At 52.5% G+C, this 18,844-nt stretch overlaps 9 protein-coding genes across 9 annotated transcripts; 5 read left to right on the plus strand and 4 right to left on the minus strand.

Annotated features, from left to right (window-relative positions):
- Positions 1 to 979: 979 nt before the first annotated feature.
- Positions 980 to 2,346, minus strand: N7459_008779 (putative translation factor pelota; the record flags this gene model as incomplete). Its single annotated transcript, XM_056947947.1, has 3 exons — positions 980 to 1,639; positions 1,705 to 2,193; positions 2,269 to 2,346. The coding sequence occupies 3 exons, from the start codon at positions 2,344 to 2,346 to the stop codon at positions 980 to 982; spliced, it is 1,227 nt and encodes a 408-aa protein (XP_056797457.1).
- Positions 2,347 to 3,452: 1,106 nt separating this feature from the next.
- On the plus strand, positions 3,453 to 4,593 carry N7459_008780 (aldo/keto reductase family protein; the record flags this gene model as incomplete). The annotated part of the gene is made up of 6 exons (XM_056947948.1): positions 3,453 to 3,524; positions 3,587 to 3,597; positions 3,659 to 3,716; positions 3,776 to 3,960; positions 4,016 to 4,385; positions 4,438 to 4,593. The coding sequence occupies 6 exons, from the start codon at positions 3,453 to 3,455 to the stop codon at positions 4,591 to 4,593; spliced, it is 852 nt and encodes a 283-aa protein (XP_056797458.1).
- A 584-nt stretch (positions 4,594 to 5,177) lies between these two features.
- On the plus strand, positions 5,178 to 6,158 carry N7459_008781 (uncharacterized protein; the record flags this gene model as incomplete). The annotated part of the gene is made up of 1 exon (XM_056947949.1): positions 5,178 to 6,158. One exon carries the CDS (start codon positions 5,178 to 5,180, stop codon positions 6,156 to 6,158), a length of 981 nt encoding a protein of 326 aa, XP_056797459.1.
- A 434-nt stretch (positions 6,159 to 6,592) lies between these two features.
- On the plus strand, positions 6,593 to 7,518 carry N7459_008782 (alpha/beta fold hydrolase; the record flags this gene model as incomplete). Its single annotated transcript, XM_056947950.1, has 2 exons — positions 6,593 to 7,028; positions 7,076 to 7,518. The coding sequence occupies 2 exons, from the start codon at positions 6,593 to 6,595 to the stop codon at positions 7,516 to 7,518; spliced, it is 879 nt and encodes a 292-aa protein (XP_056797460.1).
- Positions 7,519 to 7,753: 235 nt separating this feature from the next.
- N7459_008783 (intradiol ring-cleavage dioxygenase) lies at positions 7,754 to 8,855 on the minus strand (the record flags this gene model as incomplete). The annotated part of the gene is made up of 4 exons (XM_056947951.1): positions 7,754 to 7,951; positions 8,011 to 8,078; positions 8,145 to 8,509; positions 8,608 to 8,855. The coding sequence occupies 4 exons, from the start codon at positions 8,853 to 8,855 to the stop codon at positions 7,754 to 7,756; spliced, it is 879 nt and encodes a 292-aa protein (XP_056797461.1).
- A 520-nt stretch (positions 8,856 to 9,375) lies between these two features.
- N7459_008784 (tRNA 2'-phosphotransferase) lies at positions 9,376 to 10,484 on the minus strand (the record flags this gene model as incomplete). Its single annotated transcript, XM_056947952.1, has 2 exons — positions 9,376 to 10,257; positions 10,326 to 10,484. The coding sequence occupies 2 exons, from the start codon at positions 10,482 to 10,484 to the stop codon at positions 9,376 to 9,378; spliced, it is 1,041 nt and encodes a 346-aa protein (XP_056797462.1).
- A 522-nt stretch (positions 10,485 to 11,006) lies between these two features.
- Positions 11,007 to 14,102, minus strand: N7459_008785 (uncharacterized protein; the record flags this gene model as incomplete). The annotated part of the gene is made up of 4 exons (XM_056947953.1): positions 11,007 to 12,280; positions 12,342 to 12,434; positions 12,489 to 13,490; positions 13,553 to 14,102. The coding sequence occupies 4 exons, from the start codon at positions 14,100 to 14,102 to the stop codon at positions 11,007 to 11,009; spliced, it is 2,919 nt and encodes a 972-aa protein (XP_056797463.1).
- Positions 14,103 to 14,348: 246 nt separating this feature from the next.
- Positions 14,349 to 15,407, plus strand: N7459_008786 (Efg1 domain-containing protein; the record flags this gene model as incomplete). Its single annotated transcript, XM_056947954.1, has 2 exons — positions 14,349 to 14,745; positions 14,812 to 15,407. 2 exons carry the CDS (start codon positions 14,349 to 14,351, stop codon positions 15,405 to 15,407), a joined length of 993 nt encoding a protein of 330 aa, XP_056797464.1.
- A 1,053-nt stretch (positions 15,408 to 16,460) lies between these two features.
- On the plus strand, positions 16,461 to 18,079 carry N7459_008787 (uncharacterized protein; the record flags this gene model as incomplete). The annotated part of the gene is made up of 2 exons (XM_056947955.1): positions 16,461 to 17,691; positions 17,754 to 18,079. The coding sequence occupies 2 exons, from the start codon at positions 16,461 to 16,463 to the stop codon at positions 18,077 to 18,079; spliced, it is 1,557 nt and encodes a 518-aa protein (XP_056797465.1).
- Positions 18,080 to 18,844: the final 765 nt, after the last annotated feature.

The following is an 18,844-nucleotide window of genomic DNA, read 5'->3' on the forward strand; positions in this document are numbered from 1 at the left end:
TCGAGGTCGATCAAATTGAGTCCTTGGGTACTATTCCCATGAGGCTGATCTTGGCAAGCCTCAAGGATTTACGGAGCATTTGAAGGATTCTAGATCCACCAGTTTCGGCCCTGCGGGTCCGCCATAAGCGAGGCTTACGGTAAGCAGAAGACGTCGATTGAACCTAATAGATAATAGTTAATAAGGCCAGCCCTTGTCGAAAGAGACCAAGACAATTGCTCACTTGCCAGCCCCCATTCCGAGCTTATTAGTAGAGTGACATGTCGGTGTACATCGAGAAGGATTCCGGCTGTTAGCACGACAGCCTTGTCGGTTCTCGGCATCTTCCCGGTCAGCGACCATGATTCAAGCTGTTGACTATTTGTTAATCATTATTCTTCAATAAAAAATCCTTTCTGCGCTGCGTCTTATTGGGAGGCTCGTCTATGTATCTTCGGAGTCCCACCCGTGATGCCAAGTCTGCCTTGGTGGCGGAGGCGAGTTCCATCTTTAATGTTGTCTTGTGTTCGTTCTAAATTTAATACTCTCATCTGTCCCGTGGCGCATATTTCAGCCCGGTAGAGATCTACATAATATGAAAGTGGAGATCTTCATGCTCGGTAGTTGGGGGGGCTGGGTGTCGTTTCGGATGCCATACAAAAATAGCTCGGCTGTCATGGGGACCCCACACTTTGGGGCCAAATATATACCTGCGTAGTAGTATATCGACTAGGTATGTAGGTCAGTTGAGAACAGGCTCGCAATGGGGTTGGGGTCACTGTCTAATTATAACTCACTAATCCGTTCTTATCATGCCTATACTTCCAAGCCTGCGTTCTTGTTTCTGGTTTTCATTGGGGAATTGATAAGAGAACCTCGTTGAGCTTGCTCTCGTGAGTCTAGGAGTAGGATATGGATCGAATGCAAGCACGCTACAATGAGATGAGTATTAATGGTTGTAATGCTTAGTCGGCTTCATTATGATGCAGTTGCAGGCTGTTCACTCCACAGCCGGATCTTCCTCCTCAGAGTCCAATTCTTCTTCAATGATAGGGAATGTCAGAAGTGCCGCAATGCCACCCAGGCCCTCAAGACGCTTCCCGCTCTCATGATCTGAACTGAGGATTCGGACCTCGCCACCTTCAACCTCTCGTACACGGTCCACGAGTGCTACCCATCGTTTCCGCTCAGCAACGTCCTGTGACCGAAACAGACGGTGCGACATAATTAGCACGCCACCACCGCGGCCAACAGCGCCCTGGTCGACGGCGGACTCAACCTCCCGGGGCCCGTACGTGGCCTTATTCGTCTCCTTGCGGAGCTGGTCGAGGAAATCGTCCATTAATTTAGTCTCGCGGGCATACTTGGTATCGGCTAGAAGAGTCTTGACCGCGGGTGATTGTAGGACCTCCGATAGCGAGTTTGTATACCCTGATGCTGAATGCACGACCACAATGCTCGGCAGGAGTCGTTTTAAGCCCGGCGTCGTGGTTGAAGCTTCCGATTGGATGTATTTTTGGAACCCGGAGGCGACGAAGCCGGGAGAGGCCAGTAACACAGGCCGGACAGCCTCGTTGTTAGACCCCGAAGTGATGCTGGTGTTGAACTCCATCTGTCGGAGTAGCGTATCCAGCGTGACGCGGTAAAACTTGTTCATCCCCTGATGGATTCCATAGTGTTAGCTTCCGATGAAAAGAGCCGTCCATACGAGCAGCGGGTGCTCACTTTATCATGGTCCCCTCCTCCCTGGCGTTTCCGCGGTACCGACATCTCAACCTTCTGCTTCAGAATGGTCTGAAACTGCCCAATAAAGCAGATATGGGCCAGGCCTTCCTGCATGACGACCGCAACCGCTTCCGCGCGCCGTTTCCCCCCCTCGTCCACGGCGTCCTTGAGCATCTCCACCGCAATACTATCCCACCCGACGCCCTCGCCATCTGCGCCGACCTCCTTTTCTAATGTAAAGTTGCGGTTGAGCTCGAGATCAAGAGTGTGGAATTGGCCGATCTTGGTATGTGCGGTTTCATTGGCGATTTGTCCCGAGACATGGAGCTGGGAGCTCTGAGGGTCGAAATCGAGGTTTTTGACGCGGATCTCGAGGTTCAGGTGTACTCGGGCGGACGTAGTCGACCCCGTATCTTGGACAGTGGTGACACGGCGAATGGCACTAGCACGGAGGAGATCGCCTGGTCGGATCAGGTTGTATGCGTGCCACTAGAGATGGCTTTGTATCAGACGGGATTTGTGAGGTTGGTGGTAGATTTGGGACTGGACTGAGTGGCCAATTACCATGTCTTCAGGCTCTTCGGGAAGCAGGGTGACTGTCCCCGAGCCATTGTGCTCGATTTTGTTCTTGACCAGGCGCATTGTGTGGGGAGTGGCTTCGCCAGGCCACTGGAATTGAAGATAATCAAGTTGCCAAGAAGTTGACAATGTTCGGAAAGACTCTTTTCTATGGATCTAACACGCTCAATGATGCGCAAAGATGCAAGATAAGGACAGCCTGGCTGGTAAAGAATGACAGGTCCCCCAAGCCCGAATCGTGATAGAATGAAGAATGGATCGGATGGAAATGACCGCATCGGATTGCTGCCCCGCATAATACTGCCACCCGTGACCGCCCTTTGCGCTGTTCTTACTCGACTGTGCTCTGCCTAACTAGTTAACTATCATGATGTGCGCAAGCTTGAATGGATTTCCAGATATTTGCTCAGTGGTAAGGATTATTCTGGTACCTAGGCGTGTTGTGATTTATTATGGGAGTGAGTGTTGGGTCTCCTGCCCTCAAAGTGTGAAACTATATCCAGCGAATATAGAGTAACTATGTTAAACACCGCCAATGATGCATTGGACTCATCGAACTCAAGACTGGTGTATGTGTTGTAGAAGCATGCAAAAATATTGGAGAAAACGTACTTTTGTGTGCTCTCCTGCGGCTTATCGATCACAAGCAGTGTCTGTCTGAAGAGGTAGAGTAGATCGGCGTGGTCAGCGCATGAAGAAGAAACACATAGTGAGAATGTCAAGGTTGAGAATAACTGCCAGCATGGCATTGGCTCCAGAGATCTCTATGCCGGACTATGCGGGTATCAAGTAGATCGCGCTCAATGGGAAATTCGGTCATAGTCGGCCTGAGTCTCGAGTATTGAATCTCGAGTATACAAACAGTTCCTTTTAATCGTCTCAGACATTTCCTAACAACTCACACATCCGCAATCGAGGCCCCACGTCATTTTCATGGACCAGTGATCGACCCAGCTCACAGTCGCTCCCCACTTCGAATGGCGTCAGACTGTCGAATTGACCGACAGATTTTTTGACACTGACGAAACCGAGTGGAGATTACGGAATCACGGTGGTCTGTGGTCGTTATCAATCTGCGCTATAGAAATTAGCTTGTGGCCCTGTTGTTCCTGCCGAGCTTCTCCTCATTTCTCATCCCCAACATCTGTTGCAGTTCACGGTCTACAGCCATGGCCGAGCTTTCGCTTCAGACGACTTACAAGATGCTCTCTGGTTACGAGATTCCCGTGGTCGGGTTTGGTGTCAGTCATTGCAATCATTCCGGTGTCAACCTGGTCATCTGCATCTAACCTTCTGCTGGCAGGTCTACCAGACGTGTGTAACTGTCGCAATGAACCAGGGTCAAAACAAACGAATATTGATGCTCGATTCATAGGCCCCAACACGTAACGGAGAAAGTGACTCTCAAGGCCCTGGAGCTGGGATACCGCCATGTAAGCTGCACCCTCTGACCCGGAAGCCTCGGGGGTCTCCGACATTGACCGCAGTTTAGGTCGACAGTGCCAAAGCCTACCACAACGAGAAGGAAAGCGCGGCAGCTATCCGCAAGTCGGGGCTTGACCGGTCGCAGCTATTCTATACCACCAAAGTCCCGCGGCAGCGCATGGGCTATGAGTCGGCGAAGCAGGCCATCGAAGAGAGCCTTGCCGCCGCCGCCGATCTCGGCTACATTGACCTGTACGCAACATCATCGTGCCTAGGTTCGACTTCCTTCGTACTAACCTCTCCCTAGCATGCTGATCCACGCACCCTACGGTGGCAAGGAAAGCCGGCTGGGGACCTGGCGCGCGCTAGTCGAAGCGCAGAAGGCGGGTAAAGTTCGCTCAATCGGCGTGTCCAATTTCGGTATCAAGCAGCTCGAGGAGCTGGAGGCGTACATTCAGAGCGGAGCCGGGGGAGAGATCTCTGTGGGCCAGTACGAAATTCACCCCTGGTGCCCACGGGATGATGTCGCCGACTGGCTGCACAAGCGCAATGCGATTGTTGAGGCGTACTCGCCCCTTGTAAAGGCGACTCGCATGGAGGATCCTATCCTGCAGACTCTTGCCCAGAAGTATGGCAAGACCCCGGCTCAGATACTGGTTCGCTGGAGCTTGCAGAAGGTACGTGTTGATTTCTGCGACATAGGAGATCAAGCTGCTCATTTCCTTTCAGGGGTATGTGCCTCTCCCCAAGTCCGCGACTGAATCGCGTATCTTGGAGAACTCGCAGGTCTTCGATTTCATGCTCTCCGAGGCAGATATGGCCGGCCTGACGCTGGACTCTTATGCACCTGTATGCTGGGATCCGGTGCGGGAATGTAAGATCTAAAGGAGATACAATGACACCGGGCGGATAGTTACAGGGTGATACCTCGTTTTGGCGGTTTGTAAGAGCCCGAGAACTCATCCGGTGTTGCTTATGTCCACACTGAGAGTCTCATATATGGGTGATGCGAATCTGGGTCTCAGTATTGCACAGCTATAATCCTTGTTTTGGTTCCTCGGGAGTGGATCAAATGCTGACATTCATTCTTGTTTTTTCTCCTCACACTTTTTACTTAGTTAATAGATGGGAAGGTTCTTTTTGTTGCATATCATTTGTATTCTTTTCCTGATATCAATCAGGAAAACCAGAAATAAAGCCTCAGAGAGTTGATACGTAAGATCGAATCTCATAGCGTGAAATGATCAGATGTGTACATAGATACTGTAGTTAAATGCATCGTGCAAGGCGCGAACGGCGTCAATCGCCCAATCAGGCAATTTGTTGACCCTCGGCACAACGTATCGCCGTCAACAAAACCACCCCGGATACGGGACTACGCCACGACACGCAAACCTTCTCCAGTGCACCACACCTGTCCCCCATGAGTGGGAAATCGCCAGGCAGTCACCGTGACGGCTGACTCCACGATGCCGGACGAGCCCCGACGCATCGTCATCGAGAAATCAAGCACCGTACGTCGCCGGTACCAGCGCAGCAACAAGCGGTTCAAGTTCACCGCCGAGCAGCTGAAGCGGATCGAGCGCGACGAGGCCCGCGAACGTCGGGCAAAAGACCTGCGTGACAAAGAGAAGAAGCGCGTTGCCAATAAGAAGAAGAAGGCAGAGGAGGAGGCGAAGGCTCGCGAGGAGCGCCGACGTCAGGGTTTGCCGGATCCTAATGTCAAGGTCTCGTCGAGCCAGCCGTTGCTCTCGAGGTTTCTGGGGCTTGCGAGTCGTCCCCCGCCTAGTGAGGAATCAGCCGCTGGGGAATCGTCCGTGAGAGATTCCTGTGTTGAGGAGCGGATTGCCGAGGAACCACCTGTCAATGCCGAAACCGAAACCGAAGCCGACGCAATAGACGAGGCTGGCCCTGGTCCTACAACTACGGAAACTGGGGAGTATAACCATGGAAGAGACATAGAAGTTGGAAGTACGGGAGGCGACACGGAGGTAGACTCTGACGCGTTCGACGACCTAGACGAAGAATTGGAGCAAGAAATGTCTATTCTCGAAGACGCCGGCGTCCCAGAAATCCTAGAGACGACCAAATCCCACAGCTCTGGCCATGATGCCAGTCAAGAAATACCACATCGGGCAAGAGACGACGACGAGTTCTCGGACTGCTCAGTGTTCTACGACGAAGATATCATGAAAGAGGCAGATGCAGTCGCAACTACGCGACCGACAACGGCCGACACTAAGAGAACTTCCACCTCGGACACAGACACCTCTGGACTACTCCGACCGATGTTGAATAGTGTCTCTAAAACGGTGGCCAACCCGACGACTTCATTTGGGGATTCCTTTCGAGATGACACGGCAGACTTTCTTGAAGAAGCTTTTGCGCGAGGCTGCGGTGACTCGTTTGGCGAGTTAATCCAGTTGGACTCGAGAGGACAACGACAATAATAGTCTTGGATTAGGACTTGGATTATTCGATGATCTCTTGTGTTGGTACTCCGAGTCTGATCGGCTGCGGTCCGACGGTCGGCTGCTGTGCATCCGCCTTGTTCGGATGCGCATTGCGCGCCCCTCAATTCGGCTTGGGAATCTGAATTGTGAAGGGAATAGTAGCCTGCGATCCTGAAACATTAACCCGGACCGAAGAGAGTTTATGGAAGAGTTTATTCGGCATGGAAGGCAGAAAAGAATTGGCAAAAATGGAGCGACGATACCTTTTCTCGGGAATGACGACACTCGCAGTTCACCTCCTGCATCACTAACTATAGATCTGGCACTTGTACTTCCCAACTCCAACCTTCAGTACTTTGTGGTTTTCACGGAACAAATCCCAGATTCAATTACTCTCTTCCCATATCCTAGCTTCCTCATCCTGGAAAAAAATGCCCTTCCTCACTGCCAACAACCACCGTCTGAACTATGCAGACTCTCACCCCACCGGCCCGCCGACCCCAACCGGTCTGACCTTCATCTTCATCCACGGCTTGGGATCCTCACAGAACTACTACTTCCCCGTCATCCCGCACCTCACCGCGGCTCACCGATGTATTACCCTCGACACATACGGCTCCGCGCGCTCCCCATATACAAACGAGCCGGTCTCACTCTCCGGCATCGCGGCTGATGTTATCGGAGCGCTGGACGCGCTGAGTATCTCCAAGGCGGTGGTTGTCGGTCACTCCATGGGCGGACTGGTTGTGATGGAGCTGGGTGCAAGGTACTCGGACCGCGTGCAGGGCGTGGTAGCGGTTGGTCCGACGCATCCGTCTGGGGCATTGGTGACAGTGATGAGCAAGAGAGCGGAGACCGTTCTGGAAGGTATTTATTCCTTCTATGTCTTTTCTCGCGTTTAACTGGAGTGAAAGAGCCCATTCTCTGTACTCTTGCGCTCTGTCATACACTTTCTATCGATACGATCAATGCTAATGCCGCTGTTCTAGCTGGCATGGAGCCAATGGCCAACACCATCCCTACGGCTGCCGTCGGCTCTCGCAGTACGCCGCTCCAGAGAGCGTTTATCCGGGAACTGATCCTCGGTCAAGACCCTAATGGTTATGCGGCGCTCTGCCGTGCCATTGCCAATGCCCAGCCGGCGGACTATGCTGCTGTGCAGGCGCCCTTCCTGCTTATTGCCGGCGAGGAGGATAAGTCGGCGTCGATGGAAGGTTGCAAGCATATCTTTGAGAATGTATCCAGTAAGAGCAAGTCATTAGAGGTGCTGAAAGGCGTGGGACATTGGCATTGCATTGAAGCGAGTGACGATGTGGGCGCACTGATTGCAAGGTTTGCGAGCGAGTTATCGCCTTGAACATGAAACTACCGAATAGATGCGGATGAATATAATACTGCCCGAATCAGATTGGAATCAGATTTTCCGCCATTTCTGAGTGGATGAGAGATTTCTTTTTTCTGAAGTGAAAATGCGCTTGATATTCCAGATTCCTTATTTCGAACAGGGATATACGGGGAATGCTATAGCCATGATAGTAGTACATCACTCACAGAGGATGATTTCTACGCAGTTCAATTCGCAATTCGCCGCCTTATGCGCCGTTGGTCTGCTTGTCGGCCACCAGCTTGACGTCGTAGTTGAGCTCAAGTCCAGCTTGAGGGTCGCCCTTGCGCTCAACAAAGTCCACGATTAACGAGTCTTTGACAGCAAACACCGAGTCGTTGTGCAGATACTTGTCCTTGCGGTCAAAGATTTGTGTGGTCAGAGGGCGATAACCATCGAAAGTGGCCTGGAAGATACAGAATGAGCTTTGCATGCAGTGCGGACTTTTCTAGCAAGAAGACACACAATAATATGGATATGAGCAGGCCGGAAGGGGTGGCGGTCCATAAGTTCTAGCAGCTTGCCGGCGGGGCCTATACACAGACAGTCAGCTTGTATCTACCGTTGCAATCGTTGGAAAAACGCAAGAGTCTACTCACCATCATCCGGCACAGGGTAGGGCGTCGGCCGCAAGCAGTAGAAGTAGTACCGACCATCGGCATCCGTTTTAAACTTGCCGCGCAGGTTAAACTCCACCTGCTCAGGATCCTGTTGCTCATATAGACCGTTGGTCGAGGCTTGCCACACCTCAACCGTGGCGCCGACCAGCGGCTTCTGGGTCTCAAAGTCCAAAACGCGGCCGTGCATGAAAGCCATCTCGCCGTCGGCCGGCTTGGTGACAACGATATCTGCGCCATTCTCGCGGTACGGGGTGTCGGCCCGGAAGAAAGGGCCCAGGATGGCGGTAGCGGTGGGCGCGTCCTTGGCCTCCTCGGCGAGTTTGAAGGTGATTTCGTCGACGAGACTATGCGATCGAGTTAGTATATGGTGGTATACCTTCAAGCGCCGAGGATCTGCCCGCAACATCCACTTGCAGGGGAGTCTACGCTGGGAAAAGCTTACGATTCCAGCCCAATCACGTCGCACACGAGCTGGCCTTCGTTTCGCTTGTCGTCGCTCATCTGTCCGGCCCAATTGAGCATCTGGACGCCGGCCATCCACTCACCCACGGTGAGTTGGTACTCGCGCGCATAGTCGTGCACATGGCGGATCAGGCCGGTCATGAGCTCGCGCATACGCGGCGAGGTCTTGGGGCCCATCGCGTTAATGACATTATTGGTGAAGTTGGGATCGAAGCGGTGCGTTGCCATGACTGCTGACGCTGTGCAACACGATGACGTTGTGGCGAGTGTATAGATCCAATGAAGAGAAAAGGAACCCAAGGAGCTCTGTAATTTGGCAATTCAGCGCTGCGAAGGGACTTATATAGCAACCATGGAAGGATGATCCGGCTCAGCAATGCAGCGGCAACAGCCCCAGAGGCGATACCGGTTGCCCCAGACGGCTCCAGGCGAGTCGACCAACACGACGATGCTTATTTGAGGGCGACCCCGCAAAGCCATGGCGCGGTGGTATGATTGAACGCCGGGCTTGGGGTTGGTCGGATGCGTGCAGCAGCGCTCGGGTCATCGGATCGGGATGTCTTGTGGCTGCAGAGATCACATTCCGAATCCCCGTCGGATGTGACGGCGCGGTGATTGGCCCGTGGCGCTGGAGGTATACTTCGCAGTAGTATAACGCAGCCGATGGCTCGATTTGGTAGCGGATGTGGGAGTTGTTGATGAAGAGTGCAATCGGGGCACATCGTGTCTCATTGTATCACAAAATCTATCATCGCCGCTTGCCCTTGGGATTCCCGCGCTTCGTCAACTGCTCCGGCAATTCCTGGAGCACTTCTCCGCGCTCCCAGATCTTGCCCATCCCGACCTTGCGCTCGACTACGACCTCGAAAAAGTCTACAGATACCACTTTTTGTACTTCTCCATGGCCATCCTCACGAGCCTTGGGCACCGGGAGTCCCTCGCTGAGGATGACACCGTTCTCGCTGCGCCAGAACGGACAGCCCGCGGCAAGTGCTTTTCGCAAATCAATGTAGATCAGCACCTGTGCATCCCACCGCATGCCTGAGATGACCTGTGCCCCATCCTTCTTAGGTGCTTGCTTCTGATCTGTTCCCTGATCTTGCAACGCCGCTAGAGCAGACGCGAGGGACGGCCCCGAGGCGAAGTGGACATGGTTCCGGCCCATACATTTCAATCCACCCGACGCCAAGATCGCCGGCCATGAGCCATGGAATGTGCCATGAACAACTGTATCTGGGAGCTTCCCTTCTTCGGCCAGCGTGAGTGGCTCGAGGAATGATGCCGCATCGACACTCTTAATGCTGTGGCCCTGTGTCGCGCGGATCAAGAAATGGGATGGATCGGAATCCTTCACAGACAGCGCGTGCTGGGTGGCATCTGCCTGTTCTTCACTTGTAGTTGGAGCCTCCAGCACTGCGCTAGAGGACTGGTCATCGCCGGTTGGAGCCCCTTCGATCTCCGGACCTGACCCAGCTGGCGTGGTAGGGATTGTGGTAGCCTTGACGGTGGATTCGGTCGGTTGCGAGGAGGGAATGTAGAGGAGAGCAAAACGTTTCTTGTCCGACGAGTCGACGGCGTGGATGATCTCGTCGAAGGAGACCTTGAGGGACTTGAGCTTCCGCCATTGGAGCTGCCACAACACAGGACAGGTTAGCGGGAGGTAGAACAACACTGCATGTTATTGATGAGACACCATACCACGTCTGACACATTTGCGTAGCCCTGGGCATTCATCTTCAGTCCTTCCTTCTCTGCAGCGTGTCGCAACAGCAGACTCAACGCCTTGGAGATCTGCACGTCGCGGTTTTGACCTTGGCCTTGGCCCCGATTGCGCCTGTCCTTCCCATCTCTGGCCATGGTCGGTATTTTTCACCGGGGCAGTCTTTGCCGCTTTCGCAGGAATGGATGCCCACGCAGGTCTGCAGCTGTTGTAATCAGTTGCGGGGAGTGGTTGAGTTCCGTGGAGCTTTTGAGATGTTCTGGTGGGGGAAATGTGCGTCAGAATCCATCGACAGTGGCGCAGTATGATAGAGGGGAATTGTGACTCACAGTGAATCACAGGCTGACGGTGCTTCTGCCTGGTCTTGGATAGAAGGACAAGAATTCTATTAGATCAGAAAGGATCTAGCAACTTGCACAAGAATTATGATTTTTTTTTCTGTTGGAGAGATAGAAGGCGATAAGGAAGCGGGGAGTTAGGTAGGATCTTGACATCATCGTCTGATTGGCCGCATTTTTACTCTACAGAAGTAACTAACTGGTTCAATGGGTATAAGATATCTAAGTAGAAGAAGAGGAAAAATAGAAAAAAACGGCCCACCACGTCAGTCCTCAACCGAAGCGCTTCAGTAAATCCTCCAAAACCATAGCTTGAAAGCATCACCGATCGCAGATGCAGCTGCATTCTGCCACTGGACACACCTTGTGTCGCAAGAACCAATCTCGCGCATGATGTGCGTGGAATCCATGGTTGCAGTGAATGCAGAAGACTATAAAGCGGCGCATGACCTCCATGTCGGTAGGCTTGCGAGGATTGGCCTCTGCATCAGCTGCAATTCCAGAACGCGACATCGGGTCTGGGGTACCCAGCCAGAGGGTGCAGACACCGCAGCGAGGCATGTGGCGACCACAACGGGGACAGACCGTCCCGGACATGCTTGCAGCACCCAGGGGATTGCCAACAGTTGGATGCACCGTCTCGCCCGTAGCGGAAGGTGATATTTGGGAGGAAGCGTCGTGCTGGGTCAGCGGGCGGGTGCAGTAATTGCAGGTCAGACTGACCTGCTGTGGTGGAGCTGGAATCAGTCTGCGCCCATCCACAGTTACCGCAAAGCGGCGAGATCCGACGTCGAATCGAGCTCGTTCAAGCTGGAGTTTCCAAGAGTTCATTTGACGGCGGTAAGTCTCGCGCCAGGCTTCGAATTGGGAAACGAGTGCCTGGTTACTGACAATTCGAGGCACGCTGTAGCTCATTGCCAGCACCGGAGTCTGAACGTCGTTGAATTTGTCAATGTAGGACTGAAACAGCCCCATCGCCAGGTGGCCCAAGCCGGTGAGAACTACGCCCTCAATATCGCCCTGACGCATTGCGTCTGCGGTAGCATGCATGAGGTATTCGCTCAGTTCGTCGTCCGGAAGCCAGCGCAAGGCAACCTCGACGCGATACTTCAAGGGCAGTGTAGTCTCCTTGATCACAGCATTCCAATCGCCCTTGCTCACAAGAGCAAGAATCGCTCGTGCATAGGGATCGGTGAGTTCTTTGGAAATTTCCGCACAGGTCTCTTCCCAGTCGGCACTGTTATCACCTTTTGCAGAACCGGCAATGGCCATGGCTAGTAGTTTATGGGCCTGGGTGGGCTTGTTACTTCGGAGCCCAAGGTAAGCCAGTTTGGATTCATCTTGAAAGACCGCCAGCGCAGCGGCTTTGGTGTGCTGGTTCTCTGCAGAGAGGTTCTTGACCAGCTCTTCGAGCTCACGGTGGGATTGTGCCGCGCCGCAGAGACGAAGACAAAGACGACGATGTTCTGGGTATGCGGTTTCGCAGCCCTTGATCTCTGGGAGGTTGAGCTGCTCCGCTAGGAGGACGACCGCCTCAGCTGCACTCTTCGGATCATCAGGCTTAGAGCTGATACGTCGCTTTTCAAAGCCCTGACCTGTGTCAATCATCAGCAATGCTTTACCACCAACATAGCATGGCAGGAACCGGAGACAAACCCATATCGTTATTCCAAACATTGCTCACTCCTAAATAATTCAGATCCAAGCCATTGAGCACCATTGCCATCCCCGTCGAATCCGCTCGCGCACCTGTGGGAAGATTAGAATCGAGCTTTGCAGCCACTGAACGATGGAACGACTTACGCGCAACCCAGCTCCAGAAGTCCTGTAGTGCGGTATCGTCAGAGACAATTTGTTGATTCCGACTCTCGTCGAACAGGTATCCCTCCTTGCATCGAAAGCGACCGATCGTGGATATAGTCAAGGCTTCTTTTGCAGTGAGCAAAGTCCCATTAGTGCCGATTGAAAATGCACGCTCCCGGTTTTCTCGACTCGGGGCGGGTTCGGAATTTAAAATCCTTGACACGGAGGGCTTCCTGCCTGGGTTGGTTACAGGCTCCTTGGAGCTCGACAAGACGCGTGCCCTGATATTCCCAACCAACTCCGATATGGGAGCAATATGCTCTGACAGAGGGTGGATAGTTCTCACATCCGAATCGCTAGACGCAACGCCGCAAGCCAAAACTCCTTGTGATGAAAGACTGGTGGGCGGGCACGGTGGTCTCGCGGTGACAATTTGTGGTTGCCCATGTCCATCCAGGGCAATAGCGCTAGGTTGAGGGGAGATGCTCATATTTAGAAAATCAAAACAGACAATCCTTTCCTTTGCGTCACCCCCGCGACTGGGATGATCGAATGGAGCGCGCACGTCACGGACGTACTTTGTATAGACCGGCTCCGGATAGTCTCTGAAGGAGCCCTGGCCAAGGGTCTCATCGATTGAAGAGCGGTACTCTTCAGATAGGTAATCCTTGGCGATATCAAAGTTCTTGAAATGCCCGTGACTGGAGAGCGCGCCCAGCGATCCACGGTTGGTTTTGGAAAAGCGCAAGCTCCAAATCGAGGCCTTTGGAGTGAACACATTCTTGAACTGTAGTGCTGCAACAGCTTGATTCGACTCTAGAAGACTCGCTGAGGAGCCGACAGACGGCGATGTTAGCCGAGTGCCAACACGGCGATCCCAGACGCATATCGTGCTATCATTGGAAGTCGCGGCAGATGCGATATAGTTCTCGTCAAGCCAGTCGATCGCCAAGTTGTGAACACACCGTGTCGGAAACTGCAAAGACGGGTTTACAGGTCCCTCTGTTTTAAATTTTATATGTTAGGGAATGTGAGGGACATGGCGACGAGCAAATGGTACGAACCTCTGAGATCATATATGCGGATGAACTGGCCCTTCACTCCGGTAACCAGCGTATCAGGCTGATCTCGAAAAAATTTTATACTGGCGATCGGCTCAGAACTGGCTAATTTTCGTAGGGGCTCTGGGAATCCCTTGCTGCCACCGGCAGGGCTGAGCCGCTGGTTCACATCCCAGATGTTCAAGCAAAAATCATTCCGTACACGATCAAGACCCGAGGCGACAAGACCATGCGTACTAAACGCAACCGCATTGCAGTATCGCTGGTTGCGAACGGGAAAGGAAAGTGACTCCTTGGGACTGGCGTCTAATCGTAAAATAGTGGCTTCACCGGAGGACTGGCCCACGGCGATGAGGTTCTCGTTGGAGATCGACCAATCGAACGCGCGAAATAGAGGGACGCCGCTTAGAGTAGAGAGTGGCTCGTGGTGTATACTCCTGCCATCAAAGCCAGTGACTCTGCAGAGGCGAAACGATTTGCCGGTGACGTCGACTGAGAGGAAACGCTGTTCGGCCGCAGTCGAGCTCGGCGACCAACGGACCGCGGACTCCATGGTGCTAGGGCGCCGGTCCAGGAGTCGGCAATCGAGGAGTTGTCAGAGGCCGCAGCCTCGCGTCAGTAAGCCAATGGGCCACGCACAAGAAAATGGTGCGGGCAAAACGAGGGGAACGCAGTGATGCTATCGACGTGATCGGGTGGGCGCTCATTGGCTGTGCTGATCTGGGGACGGGCCGATGATGCCCCGACATAATCTTTTTTTCTTCGCAAACAGCGCAGATCGATCTGTCGCGAATCAACCATGTCCTCCAATGCTCGACATGCCCGGAGTGACTCCTCGAAACGCAAGGGCCGCGAAGGCTCGGAGGAGGTTGCTCCTCGGAAAAAGCAGCTGCGGCCAGTGGCAAACAGCTCCGACGAAGATTTTCAACTTGAAGACTATGGGAGCGATGGCAACGATGTCCCACGCAATCCACGGGGAAAATCTGTGCGAAACGAGAAAGATTATCCATCGGTAAATGAACTGAAGAAGCGCATCCGGGATGTCAAACGCCTTCTCAACAAGACAAGCCTACCAGCAGATGCTCGAATTCTCCAGGAGCGTGCCCTTGCAGGGTATGAACAGGACCTCGTGGAGGAGACCGCGCGACGAGAGCGGTCGCAAATGATCAAGAAGTATCACTTTGTTCGGTTCTTAGGTATATGAATGAAAGTTATACTTATTTCTGAGCTGTGTTGCTGACCATGTCATTTTTGTCGGACAGATCGCAAGACTGCGACGAAGCAATTGAACCGACTCCTCCGCTACGAGAAGGAAAAGGACCTTGATTCCAAACAGAAATCCCATCTCAAGCGCAAGATTCATGCTGCCCGCGTCAACCTCAACTATACAATTTACTACCCTCTTACCGAGAAATACCTTTCGCTCTACCCGAAGTCCAAAGGAAAAGCGTCAGACAACGCCGGTGCAGAGTCGGAATCGGAGCCGGAATCTAAGGAGAAAATGAAACAAGCGGACGAGCCAAAACCTGCCCTTTGGTCCGTCGTGGAGAAATGTATGGAAGAGGGCAATCTCGACCTTCTGCGCGAAGGCAAGCTCAAGATTGGAGCTGATGGAAAGCAATTATTGGCGTCCAGTGAGAAGCCCTCTGCTAAGACAGATGCGAAGAAGCCCAAGGAAGAGAACAAAGAGCCCACGCATTTCCCCAAGAAGGAGAAACATACCTCGAGGGATAGCAAGAGCAACGCCAAGCGGGAGAAGCAGGCCCGGAGAGACTATGGCAAAGAGCGAGACAGGCTCCAGGACATTCCGGCTGCGCCGGATGCGAATGACAGTGATGGGGGCTTTTTCGATGAGTGAGCATGTCCACGAGCGGGCAAAACCGGTGTGCGGTGTCCTCATCATTCACATCTTCAACTTGATATCCAATATAGCACTATTGCATGAAACGGAACTCGTTTTTGGACAGTCTCTCATCATTTCGAAGAACATTCTATGGACTTCTGGCTAACAGAGCTCAGCCTATCCTCGGCAATGACACCAGCTATGATGTACTCTTGTACATCTCCATAGCGCATGGCTTTGTCTGACCAACTGACATATTAGCTCTTCAGGCTGACAGCCAGTAGCCCATTGAGCGCACTTTAGGACACGTTGACTGGTCATAGACAAAAATCGAGGGAGATAGGTAATGTGCAGTTCTGTTTTGGAGACCAGCAGTCTTTCAATATCATCTTCACACTCTGTCAATTACACCTATCCAACCGTTCAATCTCCTTCGAGTTCATCCCATGCCACACTACCTGCCTACCTCGGTGCACGCACATTAAATAACCAAGTATTTTGCATTTCCTTCAATTATCCTCTACCAAGGTACCTCTTCAGGCATCCTACTTGTCACTCTGCGCCTGTTGCCATCTGCTAACTTCTTGTCATCTTTAACTCTGCATCTGCTCATCTCCCCATGACAGAACTGACTGTCTCCCTCCCTTCTTCGTCCTGACATCTTTTCTACCTAGAACATTCTTGTCTCGCCCGCTTCAACGTCAACTTCCCTGCTGCGTGCAGTTTGGGCTCTCATCATCCCTCCATATCCCGCATCACGATCTCCTCACTCATTCCATATTCCTGCTTTTCCCACCATATCAAACGATATCTTCTCCCAACAACCATTCCATCTTCATCGTCAAAGTCCTCATCTATCACATTCTGCAATAACGGCATATCCATCACGGAGATCGAGCTCCAGACACCGCTTTGACTGATAAAATACCATTTCTACGAGTCCATATTCCTTCATTATCTCGTTTCCTCTCGTGGACAGCAGCACACGATCATCTTCTTGACGCCTAGAATCACATTTAACAGCCACAATATCACTTCGTGACAGCTACACCAATACAATCCAGCACCATGCCCCACCCCGCCAAAACTGGCCAAATGGCCTGCCCCAAAACCAGCATTCAAAGCTACAAGTTCGAGTTGAAGAAACACAGAGAAGCATGCATCGCCCTCCTGACAGACCACGAGAACATGACGCCGGATGAGATCTGGCACGAAGACGATGGCCCCGGCAACACCCCGACAGACGAAACCCAAGCCGCGTCCCTGAAGCTTGTCACCACTGTGACCATGCAAGACGGCAAGCTAGTCTTCCCGCCACCCAACACCCGTCTAAGCGACGAACTCGTCTACCTCGCAACCAAGTTCCTCAAGGCCACCGAACGTGCCGAGAACTACCCGTACGACTTCCTCACACGCGGCGACATCCGCCCCGAACGCGTCCCTTCCGGCGTGGGACCCATTGTCTGGGCGCACGGCCTGCCCTTCTTCCCCGTCTACAAGGGCTACTACATCCTCTGCGGCCGAGAACATGCATCGTGGATTGGGTGGATGCTCCACACGAAGAGCTTCGGCTTGACGAAGTCGTATCCGATCTGGACGGTTGGCCCGGTCGTGGCGCCTGGCTCGGCTGTGGCGCTAGCTCGCTCCGTGGACCGCCAGCTCCATGTGCACCAGCCCGTCAGCACAAAGGACGTCGAGAAGCGGTGGGAGAAGCATCCCGATGCGCGGGACGTTGTCTCGGCGCTCCACCACCAGGGCTCCGTTGTGGCTAGGTCTTCGGCTGGGGGTTTCGAGGTTACGGCTCTCTATCAGATTCAGGGCTACCATATCCGTTGTGGACCGAATTCTGCTAATGGCACAAAAGCGTCGCTGATGGGACGGTCGTTTTTCACGGACAATGGGATCAAAGACTTTGACTGGGATGCTGCTGTCAAGAAGAGTTATGCCAATGAGCAGCGGCCTCGGGCATTTTGGGACGATGACGAAGGAGAAAGTGTCAACGATGACGACAATTCTGAGGGCATGGATGAGGACGAGGATGAAGGCCGGGGTGAAGAGATTGAGGGCGATCCGGAGGCCATGGACGAAGACGAAAGTGAAGCCGAAGCCGCCGATGAGAATGGGGAAAATGAAGACACCGATGAGGATGGCAATGAGACTGTTGAAGCCCCTCGTCCCAAAGCTACGAAGAGAGCCGTTCGAGGCTCTGCTAGCAAGCTGGAGCCTGTGAAGAAGAACGGTGCTACCCCAAATGCCCACGCCAATGGTGGCAGCTGCGTTGAAACTGCGATGAAGCGTGGTAAGAACTCAATCACACTATGTATCCAAGTAAAGAAAGATGGAACTAATTATGTGATAAAGATACCTTGCTGCATAAAGTCGAAGCAACTATTGACAAAAGAGTCACCAAAGTCATTTATGAGTCTTCAACAGATATGGATGCAGATGAAATCTCGGAGGAATCCTATGAAGACGCAGTCATGTCCGCAGGTGAGGGAGACACCATGGAACTCTCCAAGAAGGCTGTCGAAGTCACTGGAGTCACCAGCAAAGACAAAATGGATGTGGACGCCAATGGGCTTCTGAAGGAAGTTTCCGAACCCATCATGGATATCCAGTCGGCAGTGGCGAAGAATTCCGTGGCTGATGATGCCAGCCAGGATTCGGATACCGAAGAACCAAAGTAGGCAATGACTGACGATTGAGTCTGCCGGATTCAAAGCTAGTGGGTGTACATGCAGTGAGAATGGATCTTTGTCGCAGGAGAAAATTACATGCTGAGATTGAGACAAGCCGAATATGCACGAACACCAGAGAGAAATTAAGAAGGAAAAAAGAAAAAGAAAAAAGAAAAAAAGAAAAGAAAAGAAAAAAGGGAACGAAGGGAATGAGAGGAAGGTATGCATAGGGCCAACACAGATAAGCGAACAGCCGAAAAGGCGGTTGTTGATTGGAGCCGACTGGAGCCGAGATAGCTAGGACGTACTGCAATTAAAGGGAAGCAAGGCCTGGAAAGCCAAATTCAAACTCCAATATCCACCATTCTACAAATGCTAAAGTGGGAAAGTACTCTCGGCATAGAACAGCCTTAGGGGCGACAAAGAAAATGAGAAGAGATAGGCCCATAGAAATGCAGGTCGGTCTGGTCTTAATCCTGACGCCGGCAATAGGATCATTCTCGAGCAAAAACATAGCAAATCCTCACAAAAGAATGTCGGTTGCTAACCGGAGATTGTGGAGAAAATAAGGAAGATGGTTGAATGGTTGAATATCGGTTCTATTGCAGATACCATCATCGTCCGATGGTCGTGACGAGTCTCATGGGAGACAAAACATATCATGTCGTGCGTTTCTCGTAGCATGTTAAAATCCAATAACGCTGTAGAGCTAGCGATCCGGCGCTAGTAGAATCAAAAGTTTGAGTGACGTTAAGAGATCGAGTCTCCGTGTTG

This window comes from Penicillium hispanicum (assembly GCF_028827665.1).
Source record: "Penicillium hispanicum strain IBT 35686 chromosome Unknown utg000007l_segment0_segment0, whole genome shotgun sequence".
In the NCBI taxonomy this organism is placed as follows: Eukaryota; Fungi; Ascomycota; class Eurotiomycetes; order Eurotiales; family Aspergillaceae; genus Penicillium; species Penicillium hispanicum.